The sequence below is a fragment of the Tiliqua scincoides genome, chromosome 1, assembly GCF_035046505.1.
Source record: "Tiliqua scincoides isolate rTilSci1 chromosome 1, rTilSci1.hap2, whole genome shotgun sequence".
Taxonomy (NCBI): domain Eukaryota; kingdom Metazoa; phylum Chordata; class Lepidosauria; order Squamata; family Scincidae; genus Tiliqua; species Tiliqua scincoides.
The window spans coordinates 273774793-273795253 of NC_089821.1; the positions used below are offsets into that span (position 1 = coordinate 273774793).

A 20461-nucleotide genomic window follows, 5' to 3' on the forward strand; every position below is an offset into this window, starting at 1 on the left:
GACCCAAGGGACCAGCAAGTGTTCCTTTGCCCTGAGGATGCTCCAGAGGCCAAAACTCCTCTGCAGGATGCAGCAGATATACCACTGGTAATGCTGCATCGACACCTGAGCAGTTAGGTATGATTGGGCTGCTAGATGGAAAGGTGGGTTATATGGAAATAATTAGAAATAAGAAGTGCCCCACCAGATCAGGCCAAAGGCTCATCTGGTCCAGCTTTCTGTATCTCACAATGGCCCACCAGATACCTCAGGGAGCACAAAGATACCTACTTCCTAATGCCATTCCCTTGCACCTGTTAATAGATTTCAAACTTCTGGAGGTAGATAGGAGGAGGAGTATGGAGGAGAGTGGACCAGTTACTGAAGAAGGGTCCTCATGTTGTCTTGTTCCAGCCAACTGCAGTATTCCCACCAAGGGATCTGTACTGCTGTGTGGACCCCTTTGCTTGCTGGGTAGCAGCTCCTCAGCATTTCTAGAGACCTTGACAGCGACACTGAGCTTCCAGGAATGCCAAGCTTTGAGCTGCATGGAGCTCGGCTTTGATAGAGTTTGAGCTGTGTGTCCATGTGGCTTAAAGGGAATAATGGCAACTGAATCATGTCAGATTGTGGCCCTAACCAAAAGGGTAAACATGGGAACAGGAACAAGAAAAGAGATGACACCAGCTCACTTCCTTTCCCCATCTGACCACCTACTGTCATTTTCGGAATCTTGTTGTACCCTAAAATTAGAGAGAGCTGACTGTGGTGGAAGTGTAGGAGTGAAGGTCAAGACTAGGGATATATATCAAGGCAGAAATGCAGAGGGGTAACGGGGAATGTGGAGTGCTTTGGGAGAAAGGATGATGGTCATGCAGGAAACCAGTGTTGGCACTTGAGGAGGGCAACGTGGTCAAAATCATGTTGGAGGTTTCCACCTTCCTTGGTCTTTTACCCAATGCTTTGTCCCTTAGGTTAGTTTTATGAATTGCAAAAGTTCTCTGGTATTTTCTCTCCTATGGCTGATATGCTTAATAGGAGAGCTCCTTCAATGTGAATTGGGAAAGGAGGTGTAGATGGCAATTGGGTATTGAGCACAATACGAAAGCTGGGTTTGTATTGGACTTGCCTCCAGTCCTGCACTGCCATTTTATTTTACCACTGCCAAATCTGGGCATCGCAACATTGACCTCAAAGGATGTGGTCTTTGGGGGCTGACCTGGTTTGGTGGTGTTTTTTTTTCCTCCCAGAAGACTTCCAAAAGCTTAACAGAGAGATGTTACCTCCTGGAGCCTCTGTTTCCCGCAGCAAATTAGTATGTTACATTGTTAGTGTTTGTGAAAGTTTCCCTCTGTTCCTTTTTCTGTAACTATGGCTGTTAAGAACTTGTTGAAGGCTGACTGTTGAAAGATGTGATCTGTCATGTCTGTGTGTGTGAGTGTGTTTAGTAAGGAGGAGAAGGGGTCCCATAAGCAGCGTGAAGACAGATAAAAGACATATTGCACTTTATGATGTCTGGATGCCCACCTGGAGGGAAGAGACCTTATGAGAAAAATAGAGTGCAATCCTATTCTGCTCTGAAAGAAGATGGGGTATAGGCAGCACGCAATTCAGGAGAGGGAAGTGTAGCTGTTACAGCCCCCAGATGTACATATTTTATCCTGAGGTGCCATTTGGCTTAATAAAATGCAGATCTAAGAGTGTCCTTAAGCCACCATTTTCCTCTGGCTTAATTAGAAAGGTTATACATTTTCAGAGGACAAAATAATCATTCATTTCTCTCTTCATGTCTTCCAGGTTTATCTTGCAGACTATGGACTCGCCTACAGATATTGTCCCAATGGGAACCACAAAGAATATCTGGTAAATCCTAAAAAGGGCCATAATGGGACAATGGAGTTTACCAGCTTAGATGCCCACAAGGGAGTAGGTAGGTTTTTCTTTTTCTTTCAGTCTCTTTCTCTTTGCCCTCCCCCCTTCCAAACATGAAATGAGTAATTGGGCTGACTGAAGCATACGGGAGCAACAGTTCAGTACCGCCTTTTGGATCCTTGTGTAGTGACCTTCTGTTCCAATGAGACAACATGGTTATCCATGCTGTGGCAAAGGAGAGTGTGATATAAAGCAGAATGAATGTGAAATAATGTTGCACGGCAAAGAAATTTTTCTTCTTCCTTAGAAGACAGCCTTTGTACCTAGTCTCGTACATGGTAGGTCTTGAGCTGGTTGCTCTGTGGGTCAGATGTCAATTCCCTGGGCCTCCAGGGCTATTGATTGAAGGGCAGACAACTTGAGCTGGGATACCCAACATCAAAAACCTGGTCCTGGGAATTGGATAATCCTCGAAACTTATAGACTGCCTCCTCTGTAACTCCAAACTCTGCTGTGCTCCATCAATCTGGTCAACAAGAGAAGTCATTTGGCCATTGCTTAGTGTTTCTAAACTCACTGCCTGCCTCATGCCTTCCTCTTCTGCTCCAAATACTCATGGCCTCTCCAGCAACTGGGGTTGGGGCTAGGCTGCCTGATAATTTGTCATCTTTTATCTGTGTGTTCCTTCTTTTTTTAATTAGAAAAGTTAGGCCTGCAACATCAATTAAAATCCAACTGATTTAATCAATTAATTTTTAAAAACCATCTGATTGACACTCACACACAGTCTCTCTCTCTCTCTCCTGAACTCTGCAGATGGCAACCATCCATTCAACAGGCATGCCCCATCTCTCTTTCACAGAAAGGAATACTACTCTTAAGATTATACCTGCAACAGCACAAGCCTGCATAGACTAAAAACAAAGTGTGGTGCTCTGCTTTAGAATTATGGTTTTTATTCATGTACTATTGACCAATTAACTGATAAAATCATATAATTAATCAGCTAATAGCCCATTCCTACATAATTTCCTCCATACCAATGCAGCGGTGCCAGCATGACTTCTGCTGCATCCTGCAGGGGAGTTTCAGCTGCTAGAATTCTCAAGTTAAGAGGACATTCATTCCCTTGCCTCGGGGTAAGCCTGAGCAGTGACAATGGGGCAACTTGGACCTCCACCCATGGAATCACTGGCACAAGTCTGTGTTGCCTGTGTTAGTAAATCAGGCCCTGGAAAGGGGATAGAATGTGGTGCAAGCTGGCACTGCTGATCATGACCTCTCCTGGGCCTAATCCTACCACCCCCCACCTCTGTCACTGCCAAATCCATAGAAGAGCCTCCTCTCTTTTCCCACAACTGCTTAGTTTACTCAAGAGCCTTTAATGAGTGCCCTTGTGCAAAACTTTCTGAAAGTCCAGGTCTAGATGGATGCCATGCACACACCTCTTGATGTTCTCAAAAACTTCAGAAGGTTAGTGAGGCAGAACTTAACTTTGCAGAAGCTATCCTTAAGCAAAGCTCCTTCTTTTGTACGCTTCATAATTATAGCTTTAATTGTGCTTTCCACCAGTTTATATGTTGGAACTGCACTTATCTACACGATGACCACCAACCACCAGACACTAATACTCTGCAAAACCTACAAAAGAGGTCTTTTTAACAAGAGACTAGAGAAGCTCCAAGTATAGAATTGTCTGGTCAGGCCAGGGGGTGGCTGAACAAACTTGGGGATGGACACGTTTTGAAGTCTAGGGGGCTGATTTTTTTTCTTTGTTTTTGATATCAGCAGGAGGGTATATAGTTGGTTTTTGCTCCCCATAAAGCCAATGAGGCTATTTGAACTTTGGCTCTGAGCATAGGTGTTCTCCAGTGTTGCAGTATGTGGTCAGAACCTCTCCAGTGTTGTCTCCTGCATGTTGCTGCACAACCTGATCAGTAATGGATCATGAATGGAGAGTAATCTCTCTCTCTTTCTCTCTCTCTCATTGCTTCCAGCCTGACTAGTTCCCCACTTTGTACCATGACCACAAGGTAGCTCCTGGCTTTGATCTGCAGATCACCAATTGGCTATTCCTAGAGCGGGTGATCTTTCCAGTCCTTTCCCAACTCCCTTGTACTGTGTTCTTTGGTCAGAAATCTATGATATCTATATTAAATTACTCTAGGACACAGAGTGGGTCTAGGTTATTGTATCTTTTACTCTTTTTGGAAACTGTATAAAGCATTAACTTAAAAAAAAAATCTTTTTTTCCCCTAGTAGCCTTTCATATATCTTACTTATTTAAACTCACTTTGACGGTATTGGAAACACATTTGCAGGTAAATTACATACATAGTCCTTTTATTGGATATCGATTGGACTGCCTTGCATTCCAAGGCAGACTTAATTCAACAATTCCCTAATTAGTTAAAGTCATAACCTGTGTCTTGTATTCATTTACCATTAATTAAACCTCAGCTGTTTATTACACTGCAGTCCAAATTCAATAGCAGGCCCATAGAGCCATAGAAAAGGGAGTGGAAGGTCAATATTGAAAATATATGGCACGGTGTGTCCCTCCCCCCAATGGGTGCATTGCTTGCAATCGATATGGTCAATGCAACACGACTTTCTTAGTTGCTATGTCAGCAAGACAAAAAGTCAATTCTAATGTTATGCCTGTGTTAAAAAAAAAAAAAAAAGTGATTATTACCAAACTTTGGCTTTTGTTTCACTTGAGTTTTTTGTCTTCTTTGGAATTATGCCTCCCGAAACACCTGTTTCATATCACCCCCCACTTCAGATTCATCCGAAAAACTCACCTCTTTCATGAATCCTTTAACTTTAACATGCAGTACTATGCATGTTTATTCAGAAGTAAACCCCATTCATTCAGTGGTACTCGCTTCTATGTAAGTGTGCATAGGATCACATCCTGCATCCCCCCTGCCAGTAGATGTAACCACATTGCACGTGTTCACTCCTTGCACCCTTGGTTACCTCTGCATGCTCTCTTGGTTGTAATTAAGACCACCAGCACCCCTGGAGCTGGGACATATGAAGCTGCCTTGTAGAGTCAGGCGGGTGGCCACTATTGTTACCTCTGACTGACAGCCACTCTCTAAGGTTTCAGACAGGGAACGATCTTTCCAAGCTTGCTTTCTAAGATCCTTCTGACTGGCAATGCTGAGACAGTCTGCACAAAAAGCATGTGCTCCACCACTGAGCCATAATAATTTCTCCCCATAAATTCCATCATAAAGCGTTGTTTGCATTGCTGGCATTATGAAGAAAATTCCATATCTAAAGTTAGAGGGTACTGTTTTTTCTCCTGCTTCCCCCACCCTTCTACTGCACACTTTAGTAGAGGTGGAATTCTGCAAACATTTGTGGTCGTTAATAGCTGCTGAACTGTTATCTTAAACTAATACTTTCTAACGAGTTTTACTTGGCACAAACAACTATATATTATTGCTTTTTCTATTAAAAGGGCCATTGACCATGTAATGTAGAGGGGCTTGATAATTTGCCAGCACTGTTAAGACCTGCAGTCATTTAATGCTGGTCATTAGGAAAAATGAAATGGGACTTTTGCGCCTCTCTGATGCTGAGACAATTGCACTGTTTGACCTGCTGGAAACACTTTAGGAGTAAAGAGGCCATAATGGGCAAGCTGTTTCTGACCCGTATAGTGGAGTAAGGAGGATGGAAATCTGTTAAATCCACTGATGCTGTGAACTGCTTGGTTACAGACAGGCGGCCCCTGCTACACTTTATGTGGAGTTATAAGATGAAAAATGGGAAGTTGTGGCTGTGCTCCTAGTGGTGGCTTTTGAGTACTTGCTGCCTCAGTGGCTTAAGAAGCATCACAGAGGGTTCACCGTATTAAGCAGGCTCTCAAACGTAAGTTTCTGTGAGAAAATTAAATGGTATAAATTGATGATGATGAGACCTCTATTGGCATATACATCATGACAAAATATAAAATCCATAATCACATGATTCGCATCCAAATTGAGGAACCTAATAGTCAGAGTTGCCCCATATGCTTTGTTGTTACAGAACTAAACTTTTGGCAGGAGGGCCACATCATCTCTCTGACACTGTGTCGGGGGCCGGGGAAAAAAAGAATTAATTTACATTTCAAATTTGAATAAATTTACATAAATGAATACGTTAAAGATGGAACTTATATCAATGAATGACGGTCTTGGAATAGCTTAAGGCCTATAAAAGGCCTTGCACAAAGCAAGCCCAGCCTTTCCTTTGCTGCAGCTGCTGCATCACAGATGTGAAACAGCAAACAGTGGGGGAGCCCTCATCCCACAGCTCACATGAGAGGTTGAACAGTTGACTGAGAGCTGAGAGCAGTTGCATCAGGCCAGCACAGACTCCAGCAAGTCTATGGAGGGCCAGAGGTTCATTGGAGACGGGGCTCCCTGAGGGCTGGATTGGGAGTCCTCGAGGGCTACGTGGCCCCAGGGCCGGGCTTTGGGCACCCCTTTTATAGCCAAAAAGGGCAACATTATCAAGTTTGTCCTACCTCTGTTGACAAAAGGGCTCGCAGCATATCTGCCTCCACCCATCCATGGAGACACACTAAAATTGGCTTAAGATATTTCTGGTGATGAGGTTTGTGTAAGGGGCAAAACAAGACATGTTTGAATGTCGCCATATGATTCAGGCCTTGGGGACAGAGCCTTGCTGACAGGGGTATTCCCTTATACCAGTGTTTTTCAAACTCTCTGGGAGAGTTTGAGCCGCTCTAAGTCCTTGCGGGGATGGGGGCAAGGCAGTGATGCAGTTCCCCAGAATCACGTTGCTCAGGGGGCTGCAGGGGCTTGGCTGGACTTACCAGAGCCTCCTGCAGCCTCCCATGGGTGCGGGGAGCCCTGCGCAACCATCTGCAGGGCTCCCTTAAGAAGTGAAAGTGGAGCGATCACGTTCCACTTCCAGTTTCCACTTTCATTTTCTAAGCTTCGGGGAACCCTGCAGACAGTCGCACCGGGCTCCCTGAACCCCTGGGAGGCTGCAGGAGGCTCTGGTCCAGTGATTTTCAACCTTTTCCATGTCACGGCACACTGACAAGGCACTAAAATGGTAAAGGCACACCATGTTGCCAGTGGGGGCTCACATCTCCCATTTGCCCTATTAATAAATGATCTTCCCCCAAATTCCTGTGGCACACCTGTGGACCACTTGCGGCACACCAGTGTGCCATAGCACAGTGGTTGAAAATGGCTACTCTGGTCAGTACAGCCAAGTACCGGTAAGTACAGCTGCCTCCCCCCTGCCTCTTCGCTGTCCCCGCCCCTTAAGGGGGAAGAGGCCAGGGCCCCTCAGGCTATGGTGTCGCGATGCCCCAGTTTGAAAAACCCTGCCTTATACCATCCACATAAAAGGGTTGAAGAAAGGGTGTTGCATCTTGCCAACATAAAGGCTCTTCTTAGCTGTCGGTTATGCAGGTAAATTAGATAAGATGGCATCCTACCAAACTGAACAATATATGGAAGTGCAATGGAGAACAGGAGGTTTTGGCCATACTAATTAGCTCTTGGCATTCAATATCTATTGTATAAACTAATGCATTTATGTAGTGGCTTCTGCCCCTATGGATTATGTGCATGTTTCTCTTGTTTGGGGCTTATTTTTGTTGAGAAGGATTGAGTTGACAGAGAAAAATAGACATTCTTGGGGCTTTTTCTCCACACTTGTGGAAGCCAAGGCTTTTAAAAAAAATTTCTGAAAGACACAATTCTTCAATTATCTAACTGTGTGACTTGGATTTTACAGATTTTATTGGGAAGCTAGTTGTACACCAAGCCAGAAATATTCTGAGTAGGAAGCTGTTGTAGGATGGGGAAGTAGAAGGAAGTAGAAGTAGGATGTAGAAGTACCCTTTGTACTTGTGGTGCCCTTCCTTGTGGAAGATGACCGGAACTCTTGTGGGTGCAAGATTCCATGGCCTTTGAATTACAGTGGGCCACTTTAATAATTAGGCCCATGAAGAGGAAATGTTTATATTCTGGCAGTATGAGGAAAACGAGGGCCAAAGACCTCTCCACTTGATCATGGTGAAGGTACTTTCTGTTCCCAATTCTGGCATTGGCAGTTAATGGAAATTAAAGCTATAAGAGGAGGAGAATATATTTTGAAGTGTGATAGCAGAGTGGCATTAGTGATCTCTCTTGCTCTGTTACTTTCAAGGGAATGATGCTGCATACCCTCCAGCACACACTTTCTTATAGCAGCTGGAACTCAGAGGTGATCTGATGAAACTGACCAGTAGGAGTTTGAGGGCAAGCAATGCATCATTAACATGGAACTCACTGCTGGCAGTCATGGTGATGGCCACTGGCTTTGGGGCTTTAAAGAAGGTTAAACCTGCTTTTGTCAGCTGTTCCCCCAAGGAGCTGAAACAGCATACACAATGTAATCTCTTGAGTTCACGTATCAGGCCTGTGGAGTAGGTTGGGCTGACTGGTGCAGGGTTAGTTAGTGAGCTTAAAGCATGAGCAGGAATTTGGACCCAAGTCTTCCCCATCCAGCCCTGTAGCATATTGACACAACAAGCTTTTCTAGGGGGATAGTCTGGACATCAGAGTCCATACCGGTGTTTTTGTGCCTCTTACCCATTATGCAAGCACAGCATTCCTAACAGCTTCTGACCCTGCGTAGTTCTCATAGGCTGTTTGTAGTGTGGAGCATGGCACTAATGTGTATGAAGACAAGAAGAAAACCTCCTCTGCCCCCATGCATAACACTCAGTGATTTGGCGTTTAATGCACATATCAGCTTGCCTTGTGACAAACATAACATTGCTTGAACACCATAAAAGAATCCTGTACAAGTCATAAATACTTAGAACATTTGGCTCCAGTTTCTCCAAATTAATTTCCTTGTGTGGGGAAACCAATGGCCTAAGCAACTGCAGTTGGCCTATTTTTATCCAGAATCTGACCAGATCCTGTTGAGCATTAATTTTTGAAAGCTGCATCTTGTAAGTAGTGTTGCTTTTTCTGCTTGTTTCTAGATAATTAAAGAGAGTTATACCTACGTCAAGCATACCTCTTAAAAATTTGTTACATTGTTAGTAGTGTTAAAAAAGTAATATTTGGATCGATGCGGTGTATGGATTTTTGTAGATTTTCTACTCACTGAGCCATGCAGTCAATACTAATTTCTCTGGAGATATACTGCGCTTAACATATCGAGCTGCTTTTAAATACTCTACGTCCTGCACACCGAGTGCATAAGACCAGTTTTAATTTGCCATCGTTGATGAACGTAAGAGGAATATGAACTGTCTGAATTAAATTTGTTCCGATGTGTATATCTGTATCGGGCAGTGGGAGTTCAAGAGCCTTCTTCTGTCCAATTCCTTTAACAAGGAAATTGCATAGTGGATGCTAACAGATTTTTCTCCTTTCTCTAAAAGGGGTGGGAATCAACATGTCTATATGCTTTATTAATTTGCCATGCTGGAGCATATTCATTTGAGTACTTAACAATGATGGTGATGGAGCATTTTTGCACATGAGATTTAAACGTGCCCAAAGACTGCATGGTGTCGTGGGTTGAATGTGGATTGGACAGACCTGAGTTCAAATCTTCATTCAGCCGTGAAGCTTATGGGTTAGGCTGGAGTAATCCCACGCAGTTCAATATTTATAATGAAGGTGAAAGAAAGGGTTGTAACTTGTCCGTTATAGTGAGTAGAACAATTTGGACTTGCTCCAAGGAGATGTGAGTTCTAGTCGCATCCTGGCATGGAACAACTAAAGCTGCAGTGCTGTACACATTTATGTGGGAGTAAGTACCACGAAACTCAGTGGAGTTTATTTTTGAGTAGACATGCATAAGGATTGTGTTATAGGTGGTCTTGGACAAGCCACTGTCTCTATCTGATCTTCCTCAGGAAATCGTTGTGAAGATAAAATGGGTTATAACTGCATGTCTTGCTCCTCTGGCCTCTTTCAGTGGAAGGTCAGGATGCAAATATACTCGGTAGTGTTTTGCAATGCCCTGCATGTGTCATCTGAATGCAAAACCTACATTGTCTGGAATATACACCTCACTTAAAATAGGCTTTGTGTTGTGTGTTTTTTTTCTACGCTACTTAAGGATGTTTCCACATGTATGTAGGTAGCACAGGACAGAGGCTCAGTGACGCTTTTAAGTATTTCTGTGTAGCGAGAGCCCGTGAAGCTTCTTAAAGTGGAATGGGTGCATAGCTTGGCTATAGAGCATGTGATTGGCCTGTAAAGAGTCCCAGGCTCAGTTGCTGGCAACATCTCCAGATAGTACTTGGAACAATATGTGTCTCAAACCTGAGAGAGCCACTATCAGTTGGCGAAGACAGTACCAACCTAAATGGGTACTGACTGACAGACAGTACCCACTGGTCTGACTTGGTAGGAGTCAGCTGCTTCATGTGTGTTGAGAAATGATTGCTGCTGTTCTTAGTAATGCAATATCCAATCAGAACACCTGTCGTCATCGTCGTCCCTGCCACAGGCTTTCATCAATTTTAATGTGTGCAGGGATACTGAAGTTTATGCACTTGCTTAGGAATTACAAGGAATCAGTTGCAGGGAACATTCTTGCACAGAATCCCAAGGTGTGCCTCTTAGATCAAACAGTGAGCTAAAAACTAGGGTTGTCATCCATTTATAGAAAATATAGTAAAATAGTATAGGACTTCCTTTATTGGTTGGGTTAAATCTCTCTTTCCCTGTCTCTGTCTGTCTTTCGCTCTTTCTCGACCTGCCACACACAGTTTTTAGAAGTGCTTTGTTTTAAGAACACTGTCCTGCTGCTTAGTGAATCAGAGCAACTTACTAGTGATCAAACTTTTTTTTTTCTCTTCAAATTAACATCCTGCAGCAACTTCAATCCTAGAATATAAGAACAGCTCCACTGGATCAGGCCATAGACCCATCTAGTCCAGCTTCGTGTATCTCACAGCGGCCCACCAAATGCCCCAGGGAGCACACCAGATAACAAGAGACCTGCATCCTGGTGCCCTCCCTTGCATCTGGCCTTCTGACATAGCCCATTTCTAAAATCAGGAGGTTGCACATACACATCATGGCTTGTAACCCATAATGGATTTTTCCTCCAGAAACTTGTCCAACCCCCTTTTAAAGGTGTCCAGGCCAGATGCCATCACCACATCCTGTGGCAAGGGGTTCCACAGACCAACCACACGCTGAGTAAAGAAATATTTTCTTTTGTCTGTCCTAACCCTCCCAACACTCAATTTTAGTGGATGTCCCCTGGTTCTGGTGTTATGTGAGAGTGTAAAGGGCATATCTCTATCCACTTTATCCTTCCCATGCATAATTTTGTATGTCTCAATCATGTCCCCCCTCAGGCGTCTCCTTTCTAGACAGAAGAGGCCCAAACGCCGTAGCCTTTCCTCATAAGGAAGGTGCCCCAGCCCCGTAATCAGCTTAGTCGCTCTCTTTTGCACCTTTTCCATTTCCACTATGTCTTTTTTGAGATGCGGCGACCAGAACTGTACACAATACTCCAGGTGCGGCCTTACCATCGATTTGTACAACGGCATTATAATATTAGCCGTTTTGGTCTCAATACCTTTTCTAATGATCCCAAGCATCCTAAAAACATTGCCTGTAGCGTCTGGCATGGCCCTTGAGGAGGAAGTGAACAAATGGCAGTTTGGGTGCAAATCCTGCAGCCTTGTGTGATACCTGGGCCTCAGAAGTGCATCTTACCCTCAAAATCAGTGTTTTGTGGGGACATCTTGATTTCTGGTAGCTGAGCATAACCTTTCAAGTGGGGACTCGCCTATCTTTAGCAGAGAGAGGGAGAGAGAGCGAGTGAGCATATATGAGCAAGCCCCTCATAGCATCATTCTTAGTGGCTGTTGCTGGTGTCTCTCTTGTGTTTCTTTTTAGATTGTGAGCCCTGTTAGGACAGGAAACCATCCTCTTCATTCTTTGTACAGCACTGTGAAAACGACTTTAACAGCTTTCTTTGTTGAACACCATTTTATCAATATACTCTAATTAGATGTGCTTGAAAACTGTGTGTTTGTTTTACTCAGTAGTAAGCCTATTGTGTTCAGTAAGACTGTGTTCCAGAGTAAGTTACTGTGTTCAATAAGACTTGCTCTGACTTGTGTAGGATCACCAGAAAAAAAATGAGATAATCCATGTATGGTAGGTGTTCTGTGCACCTTGTTTGTTTTGGATCTCTAAGGCAGACTTAATGGTATGAACTTTAAGATTAGGGACCAGCCTGTTCTTGTGCTTAGAAGCTTCTGTCTTGCCTTTAAAACTCAAGGGGCCTTTCAACATGATAACGATAAAGCATTGCAGAAATATAGTGAAACCCAGCAGCAGTTAAAACCAAGGGCATTAGAAACAAATCTCAGAAGACTCTGTGAAAAGAGCCGGTTTCATCATATGATGAAACACTGGCAAAGGGGGAGACAGGCACATACAGAGAATTCAACTACGTGGGGGCCACTACTGAGAAGGTCTTGTCATGTGCTGATGCCAGCCACACTTCCAAAGGGAGTCTCCCCCTCTCAGTGGATCTCAATGGACAAGTAGATTCATAGGGGGGAGGTGGTTCTTCAGATATCTCTGCCCTAAACTGTTTAGGGCTTTAAAGGTAATTACCAACACTTTGAATTGCAGCCAGGTGATAGCCAGTGTAACAGAAGCAACAAAGATGTGACATGGTTTTGTATCACATCAGTCAACATCTGGACAGATGCATTTTGCTCCAGCTGAAGTTTCTGAAGCGTCTTGAAGAGCAGCCCTGCATAAAACATTTCAATAATCCAGTTGTGAGGTGACAAATGCTTGCAAGTGGCATCTTGTGCCCATTGGGCACCTCCATGGCTGCAGGAATGTATAGGAATATACTGATATACCTATCAGGATACATGCTCTCAATGTGTGCGGAACTCTTTTTAGATCAGAAGTTTTCAACCTTTTTCTTCTTATGGCACATTGACCTCTATGGTTTCCTCTATGGTCTTCCCATCTTGTGATGTCACTTCTGACTTTCAGAAGACTCTTCCACATTCTGTGACTCTGTTTTTAGGACAACTGTAAACCCTCTGCTGTCCCGGCAGAGGAAGATGGGAAGTCTATTCGTTAGTACAGTTGCTTGCGCTAGAAACAGAGCCGTGGAACTCAAAAGATTTTTCAGCAACTTTCAAAAGCTATGCTCCAAACTCCCACAGTACAGCATTTCTGTACTGACTTTCTCAGTGGACCAATGTGCTGTGGCACACTCATTGAAAATTGCCATTTTAGGTGCACGGCACCCACGAATATCCTCCAGTGGAAGTGGATAGAGAGATGCTCTTTACACTCTCACATAACACCAGAACCAGGGGACACCCACTAAAATTGAGTATTGGGAGGGTTAGGACAGACAAAAGAAAATATTTCTTTACTCAGCATGTGGTCAGTCTGTGGAACTCCTTGCCGCAGGATGTGGTGACGGCATCTGGCCTGGATGCCTTTAAAAGGGGGTTGGACAAGTTTCTGGAGGAAAAATCCATTATGGGGTACAAACCATGATGTGTATGCGCAACCTCCTGATTTTAGAAATGGGCTATGTCAGAATGCCAGATGCAAGGGAGGGCACCAGGATGCAGGTCTCTTGTTATCTGGTGTGCTCCCTGGGGCATTTGGTGGGCCGCTGTGAGATACAGGAAGCTGGACTAGATGGGCCTATGGCCTGATCCAGTGGGGCTGGTCTTATGTTTCTTATGTTTCTCAACAAAGCAGGAAAGTGGTTTTCCTGTTCGTGTGGTGGTGGTCAAAAGTCCTGACTAGTGACTTGTAGTAACTGACTCTTTGTAGCTTAAAAGTTTGAAGTCTGTCCGTCCCCACCGCCACCAACTGGCCTGTCTCCCTGCATTGCAAGGTAAAGTGGTAAATGGAGGGAAAGCTGTCTTCAGGAAAAGTTATTTGCCATAATGATGGTGAATATTTATATACTGCTTTCCAACAGGAAAGTGTGCAAAGCAATTTATGTAGCAAAAGAAATTAGAACATTACCAATCTTTTCTTTTGGAAACCCTGTTAAGGTACTAAGGAGTCCCAGGGATATAGTTTTAAGACTATTGTACAAGGAGAATAGTTATTTGGCCTTTGTTGTCTGCATCTTGCTTCCCCAGTGTAATATATTCTCTCCTTAGAAATATACTGGTTTTGGTCAACCCTGATTGACCTGTACAGCCTATTCAGCAATTTTCAAACTCTTTTATCTCAAGGCACACTGAGAAGGCACTAAAATTGTCAAGGCTCACCATCCGTTTTTTGACAATTGACAAGGCTCACAACACTGCCAAATGGGGGCTCTCATCTCCTTACTAATATTTGACTCTCTCCCAAACTCCCATGGCAGTAGTTGAAAATTGCTGGCCTAGACTATTGCTAAGGAAAGAAAAGCTAGGAATGAAGACTTTGCATTTACGTGGATAAGTGCAGAATCTACACAGCTATACCTTTTATTCTATATATCAATGTTTTAGTAGTGTTTTATTTGTAAGACACCTTGAGAGCCCTTAGCATGGTAGAATGGAGGACTGAAAATTCTATAAATAAACAAAGTCCTGCTCTACGATAGGCAACCCTCAAGCCACCGAATCTTTGCACCTTTCCTGTACATTTTTCTGGTAGTCTCCCTTCCGTAGTATGTGATTGGCTGTTTGCTTCTTATGGCTGGTATTGTTTTAATTACCCAGCACTCTTGTATGTGGCAAAAGAAATATATGCAATCAGCCTGCTTTGGAAAGGATTATCAAATAGAATTATGGACAGTGAATGTTCTGTAAAACCTTTGTATTGGCAACCTTCAGTCTCGAAAGACTATGGTATCGCGCTCTGAAAGGTGGTTCTGGCACAGCGTCTAGTGTGGCTGAAAAGGCCAATCCGGGAGTGACAATCCCTTCCACACCGGGAGCAAGTGCAGTCTGTCCCTGGTCTGTCTCCCTGGCTATGGGCCTTCCTTCTTTGCCTCTTAGCCTCAGTCTGTTGGCCAAGTGTCTCTTCAAACTGGGAAAGGCCATGCTGCACAGCCTGCCTCCAAGCGGGCCGCTCAGAGGCCAGGGTTTCCCACTTGTTGAGGTCCATCCCTAAGGCCTTCAGATCCCTCTTGCAGATGTCATTGTATCGCAGCTGTGGTCTACCTGTAGGGCGCTTTCCTTGCACGAGTTCGCCATTGAGGAGATCCTTTGGGATCTGGCCATCATCCATTCTCACGACATGACCAAGCCAACGCAGGCGTCTCTGTTTCAGCAGTGAATACATGCTAGGGATTCCAGCATGTTCCAGGACTGTGTTGTTTGGAACTTTGTCCTGCCAGGTGATGCCGAGGATGCGTCGGAGGCAGCGCATGTGGAAAGCGCTCAGTTTCCTCTCCTGTTGTGAGCGAAGAGTCCATGACTCGCTGCAGTACAGAAGTGTACTCAGGACGCAAGCTCTGTAGACCTGGATCTTGGTATGTTCCGTCAGCTTCTTGTTGGACCAGACTCTCTTTGTGAGTCTGGAAAACGTGGTAGCTGCTTTACCGATGCGCTTGTTTAGCTCGGTATCGAGAGAAAGAGTGTCGGAGATCGTTGAGCCAAGGTACACAAAGTCATGGACAACCTCCAGTTCATGCGCAGAGATTGTAATGCAGGGAGCTGAGTCCACATCCTGAACCATGACCTGTGTTTTCTTCAGGCTGATTGTCAGTCCAAAATCTTGGCAGGCCTTGCTAAAACGATCCATGAGCTGCTGGAGATCTTTGGCAGAGTGGGTAGTGACAGCTGCATCGTCGGCAAAGAGGAAGTCACGCAGACATTTCAGCTGGACTTTGGATTTTGCTCTCAGTCTGGAGAGGTTGAAGAGCTTTCCGTCTGATCTGGTCTGGAGATAGATGCCTTCTGTTGCAGTTCCAAAGGCCTGCTTCAGCAGGACAGCGAAGAAAATCCCAAATAACTGTAAAACCAGTTATTCATGTAATACCTTGATGTGATCAGGGTGGATATTGGGTTGAAAATGTACAAGTTTTTCAACTGTAGATTGAAATTTAGTTAGCACAATATACTATTTACTACTACTTTGATGTCAATCAAAATTATTAGTGTGGCTTAGAATAGTCACTGAAAAATTATGATGAGCGAAGAGTTCTCAGGTAACATTTTTTAAAAATGCAACTCCTCTAGTTGGGAATGTGTTTGTCCGCAGAGAAATGGAATATAATCTGATCTGGAACAAGAGTTGGGTTTTTGTTGGAAAAAATATAAGCCTGTAAAAGTGACAGATTATCAACGCTGGGTTTTTCAGAACTGAAATTGTCACTTTGTTTATCACACCTTAAAAATGAAGCAACATGTTCTCCATCCCCCTCCCATAACTCTCTGTGAAGTTGACAGAGACCTCCAGTAATCCTGTTTTTAGATTTTCCCAGTCCTTTCCAATAGCAGCATAATGATTTTATTTCTCTCTCATATAAATTATCTGTCTATCACTATCTATATATTACAGCAGCATAAATACTCTGTCCTCATAACCTGACTGAGGAAATGTAGCAGGATAAAAGAAACACAAACACCTTTACATAAAACCGAGTGGATTTCATGTGGGGAAGATTGACACTGTGCCCTGCATTATGTTGCAATGTATATGGAAGTGTAATTTTCTGTTTTATATGAAGCTGACTGCTTAATTGTATGAAGGCAGCCTTAAATTTCTTCTTTCCCCCTCATCTTTGGCAGTTCACCTACTTATTTCTTGCCCGTATTTGTTAATGCCCCAGAGCTACTGTAAATCAAGAAAGGAATGGTAAACTCTTTTCTCTCTGCCAGCAAAAAGAGAATGCAGAAAACACACCAGCTTCCTAAAAGTCTTGAATATGCCATTTTAATAAACACAAAATGGCATGAAGAAATGGGTGTGATGAATCTAGAAATCTGGGAAATTGGCAAACAATTTTGATAACACTCCATAATCTACAGAAAAGGAAAATAGTCAAATTGTGAGGTCTCTTTCATCATAAGACCAACTCCAGTAGGCTAACTACAGAATCTACGTGACTTACCATTAGTTTTGGCTTTGTATTGATTACTCCCGACTCAGTCATTGGTGGGGGAGAAGGATGCAAAGAGGAATGGGTTGTTATAATTCAGACAACCTTTTTTTCTGGGGGGGTTAGTTGTACCTTGTTCGAGTTGCACTAAACAGAGTAATGGTGGAGGAAATGAAGAAAGAGCTGATGTAATTGGGCATTCTTTTAATTGTGATGAGAAGCACAAAAGGGGGAAGATGTGAATGTGAAGGGAAATATTTTGCCCCATGTTCCTATTGGAATTATTTCCTATTGGAATTTGAGGCATTGCCAGGGGATAGCAAGTGTTTAAAAGGTTAGTTTCACATTCTTTTGTACTAAAGCCGAGCCTTTGGATTTAGGATGCAGCTGAAGCTAGCATGGGATACAAACAACACCCTAGGGGATATGATGGCATCCTGCTAGATTGAAGGGCCTTTCATAATCCGATAGACTAGCAGCAGTTAATAGAGAGAACACGTAAGAATTTATGTGCTTTCATCGTAACAGGAGAGATTTGTACAGGAAGGGGGGGTTGACAGGAACAGAGTTCTGTTGCTTGGGCGTTCATGGAGTCACCTTTTTATAATTAAAAAGTGTGCTGAGGATCCCTCTTGGAATTCCTTTAATGAAAGTTCATAATATAATACCTGTTGGGTTAACAGCCACATCCTCCGAGGGTCGTCTGTCTTTAGTGCTCTTGCAACCCACATACCCCAAATACAAGACTGTATTCTTAGTGTAGGATGCAGATGAACCAGACAGCAGTTTATACATCCCAAAAGTTCCTCTAGTGATATTTTCTGCTCACTTCATTTTTTGTCATGGACTTTATCAAAGCATTTTTGGTGAGATGTCTCTTTAAATTATAAACTCAAGAGCATGCTTGAAATAAGCATGACAAGGTGCAGGTTTTTGTCTTTGTTTACTTAATCACTTTTTATATATAAAGTTTAAAATTGCAATTGATCGTACAGCTATTGGATCATGTGTCCACATCTTCTGTCTTCCACCCCCCATCTGAAATTTTGCTCCTGGAAATTATTATTCTGTGTACAATTTTCTGTTACCCATCTGTGATGTGGCTTGGGGTTTATGTAACTAGATGACACACACACACACAAAAACCAAGATGAGAGAAAGTCTGCATATATTTATGTTGGTCGGATTGTATTTTCGGCCAGCCTGCCTTGAGTGCAGTGCTTAAATGGTGTGCTTTTTAATGCTATGGAAATAAAACAAGGTTTAAATTTAATGAACAGTTTCACTCAAGGAACCAAGCGATTTTATAACAACTCCTGCATATTGTGCAGACAGAGCTTTTGACATGCTCACACCCACTAGAGGGCACTGTTGACATGCCTTCTGCCACCAAATGGCTCACATTTAGTGGAGCAGGAAAGGCCATCACTGTTTAGTCTGCTCTCGAAGGGTCTCCGCATGACCAATATGGACCCCATGGACTTCCTGGAACATGTGTTAGCAATTTAGCAGCAGACATTTATTTCTTTGTTTTACTGCCTGGCTCTTGGAGAAAGTGTTGGTGCCGGGTGATGGGCTGTCTGGATCATGTCAGAGGCCAGAGGGATCAAGTTCATGTGACAGGCCAAGCAAAGGGAAGGATGAAGTCTGAGGAGGTGAGGAAACTGACCCTCTCTCAGCAGCAACAAATCCTTGCCTGTCTATGGACCACAGCCAAAAGCCAGGCCGTTCAGAGTTCTCGGGGCAGCTGAACAAACACAACACAAATTTGTCTGTTTCCCCATTTCATCTAAGTGCAGTTTCTATTTCTCTAAAAGAGAATCCCTCCCATTTATGTTCATATCTCTTTCTCTCATCTTTTTTCATTTAGCACCATCCAGACGAGGGGACCTTGAAATTCTTGGCTACTGTATGCTGCAGTGGATATGTGGAAAGCTGCCCTGGGAGCAGGATTTGAAGAACCCTGGAGCTGTCCAAGCTGCAAAGACAGAGTAAGGCAAATGTGTTATTTATTGTCTTAAATATTGACGTGTGTGTTATGACTTATTCCCAAAGTTCAGGGCAGGCTAAAGTTTGTTTGTAAGAACTTGTAACTTTCCTTTTTGGCTTCCAAATTCAGGGCTTACATATAATGAATATAATAAATAATCTTAAAATTCAATAAATCAACAACAAACCAGAAAAGGGAAAAACACCACAATATCTAACCCTCTATTGATAAACCCAGAAAAGAGCCAACGTTAAAAGTGTAGCATAATCGAAAGCTTGCTGAAAGGGAGCAGTCTTCAAGCATTGCTGGAATAGTGCCACAGTGGGAGGTCAAGAAACATTCTGAGACAAGGGGTTCCCAGCTCTGGGTGCTACCACAAAAAAGGCCGTCTCTTATGTCCCTGCCCACCCCACCTTGGAAGGAAAAGAGACAGACAAGAATAGCTCATCTGATGTCCTTGGAATGGACATGTTCGTATGGGGGCAGAGAAATCCTTTTGGTAACCTGGTCCTAAACTGCTTTTCATTTAATATTTACAATTATAATTTTCTGTTTTGAATACATATGGGCTGGGGGAACCTTGAAAGGTGCTTCCTGTAGTAATTTCACAACAGCATCCAAAGAAACCACAACCAAAGAAGAGCTGGCAGATCTCATGGACTTTCTGGTGGAAGAAAGCAGAGTTTCTAGCATAGTCCAGTGGTTGAGCCTTGACTGGTTTTACTGTGTCTTGACACCTGAGTGATGAACATTTTGCTGGGAAATGATGCAAAACTCCTGCAGCTGTTGCTGCACCGCCCTCTGGATGAGTCCTTGCTCAGCTATCAGTATCGGTTTATTCTTAATTGGTAGGTGAATGCTTTGCCTATGTAAAGTCTCAGGTTCAACCTTCTCTTTCTCTCTCTCTCTCTCACTCGAACGCGCGCGCGCGCGCGCGCACACACACACACACACACACACACACACACACACACACACACACACACACACACACAGAGTTTGACTCGCTTCTACCTGTTGAACTATACATCCAAGCTAGTTGAGCCTGAGACTCGGTATAAGGGCACTTCATGTGTTCAGTGACATTTGGATCCCACTTTTCCTTCCATATTTTTGTTCTTGCAGTAACCTGCAAAATGAGCAGTGAGTCCTAACCAAACCCGACTCAGCCATGAGGCTTATCAGGTTGAGCAGAAACGCATGCATAGAGCTGCCTCCTGAGACAGTCCTCTGGTCCATCTTGCCCAGTGATGCCTCCTCTTACTGGTAGCGGCTCTCCAGGGTCCTTTCAGTTGCACTGCGTGAGATCATTTTGGGTGGGGATACAGGGAATTGAAACTTGAACTTTCTGTGTGCAAAGCATGTGGTCCACCATTTAACCACAGCAACCCACCCCCAGCTAGAATCTACAGCTTCCCTGTTTCAGGACCAGCATTCCTTCCATTGCCCCATAGTGGAGATTTGTTTGAATACCCAATGCTGTTGTTCTTGGGTCACCATGTTGCTGAATGTTGGGGCAGTTCAAGCATGGAGTAGACACAGCCCTGCTAGTCTGAACTGTGCACAGCAAGC

General features: G+C 43.7%; 1 protein-coding gene across 2 annotated transcripts in view; it reads left to right on the forward strand.

Annotated features, from left to right (window-relative positions):
- The window catches only part of VRK2 (VRK serine/threonine kinase 2), a 61597-nt gene that overhangs the window by 22114 nt on the left and 19022 nt on the right, over positions 1-20461 (forward strand). For both annotated transcript variants that reach the window (XM_066626201.1, XM_066626210.1), the window contains exons 8-9: positions 1777-1909; positions 18770-18890. In XM_066626201.1, coding sequence (XP_066482298.1) covers positions 1777-1909; positions 18770-18890 — 254 coding nt within the window. The remainder of the gene's footprint in view (positions 1-1776; positions 1910-18769; positions 18891-20461) is intronic.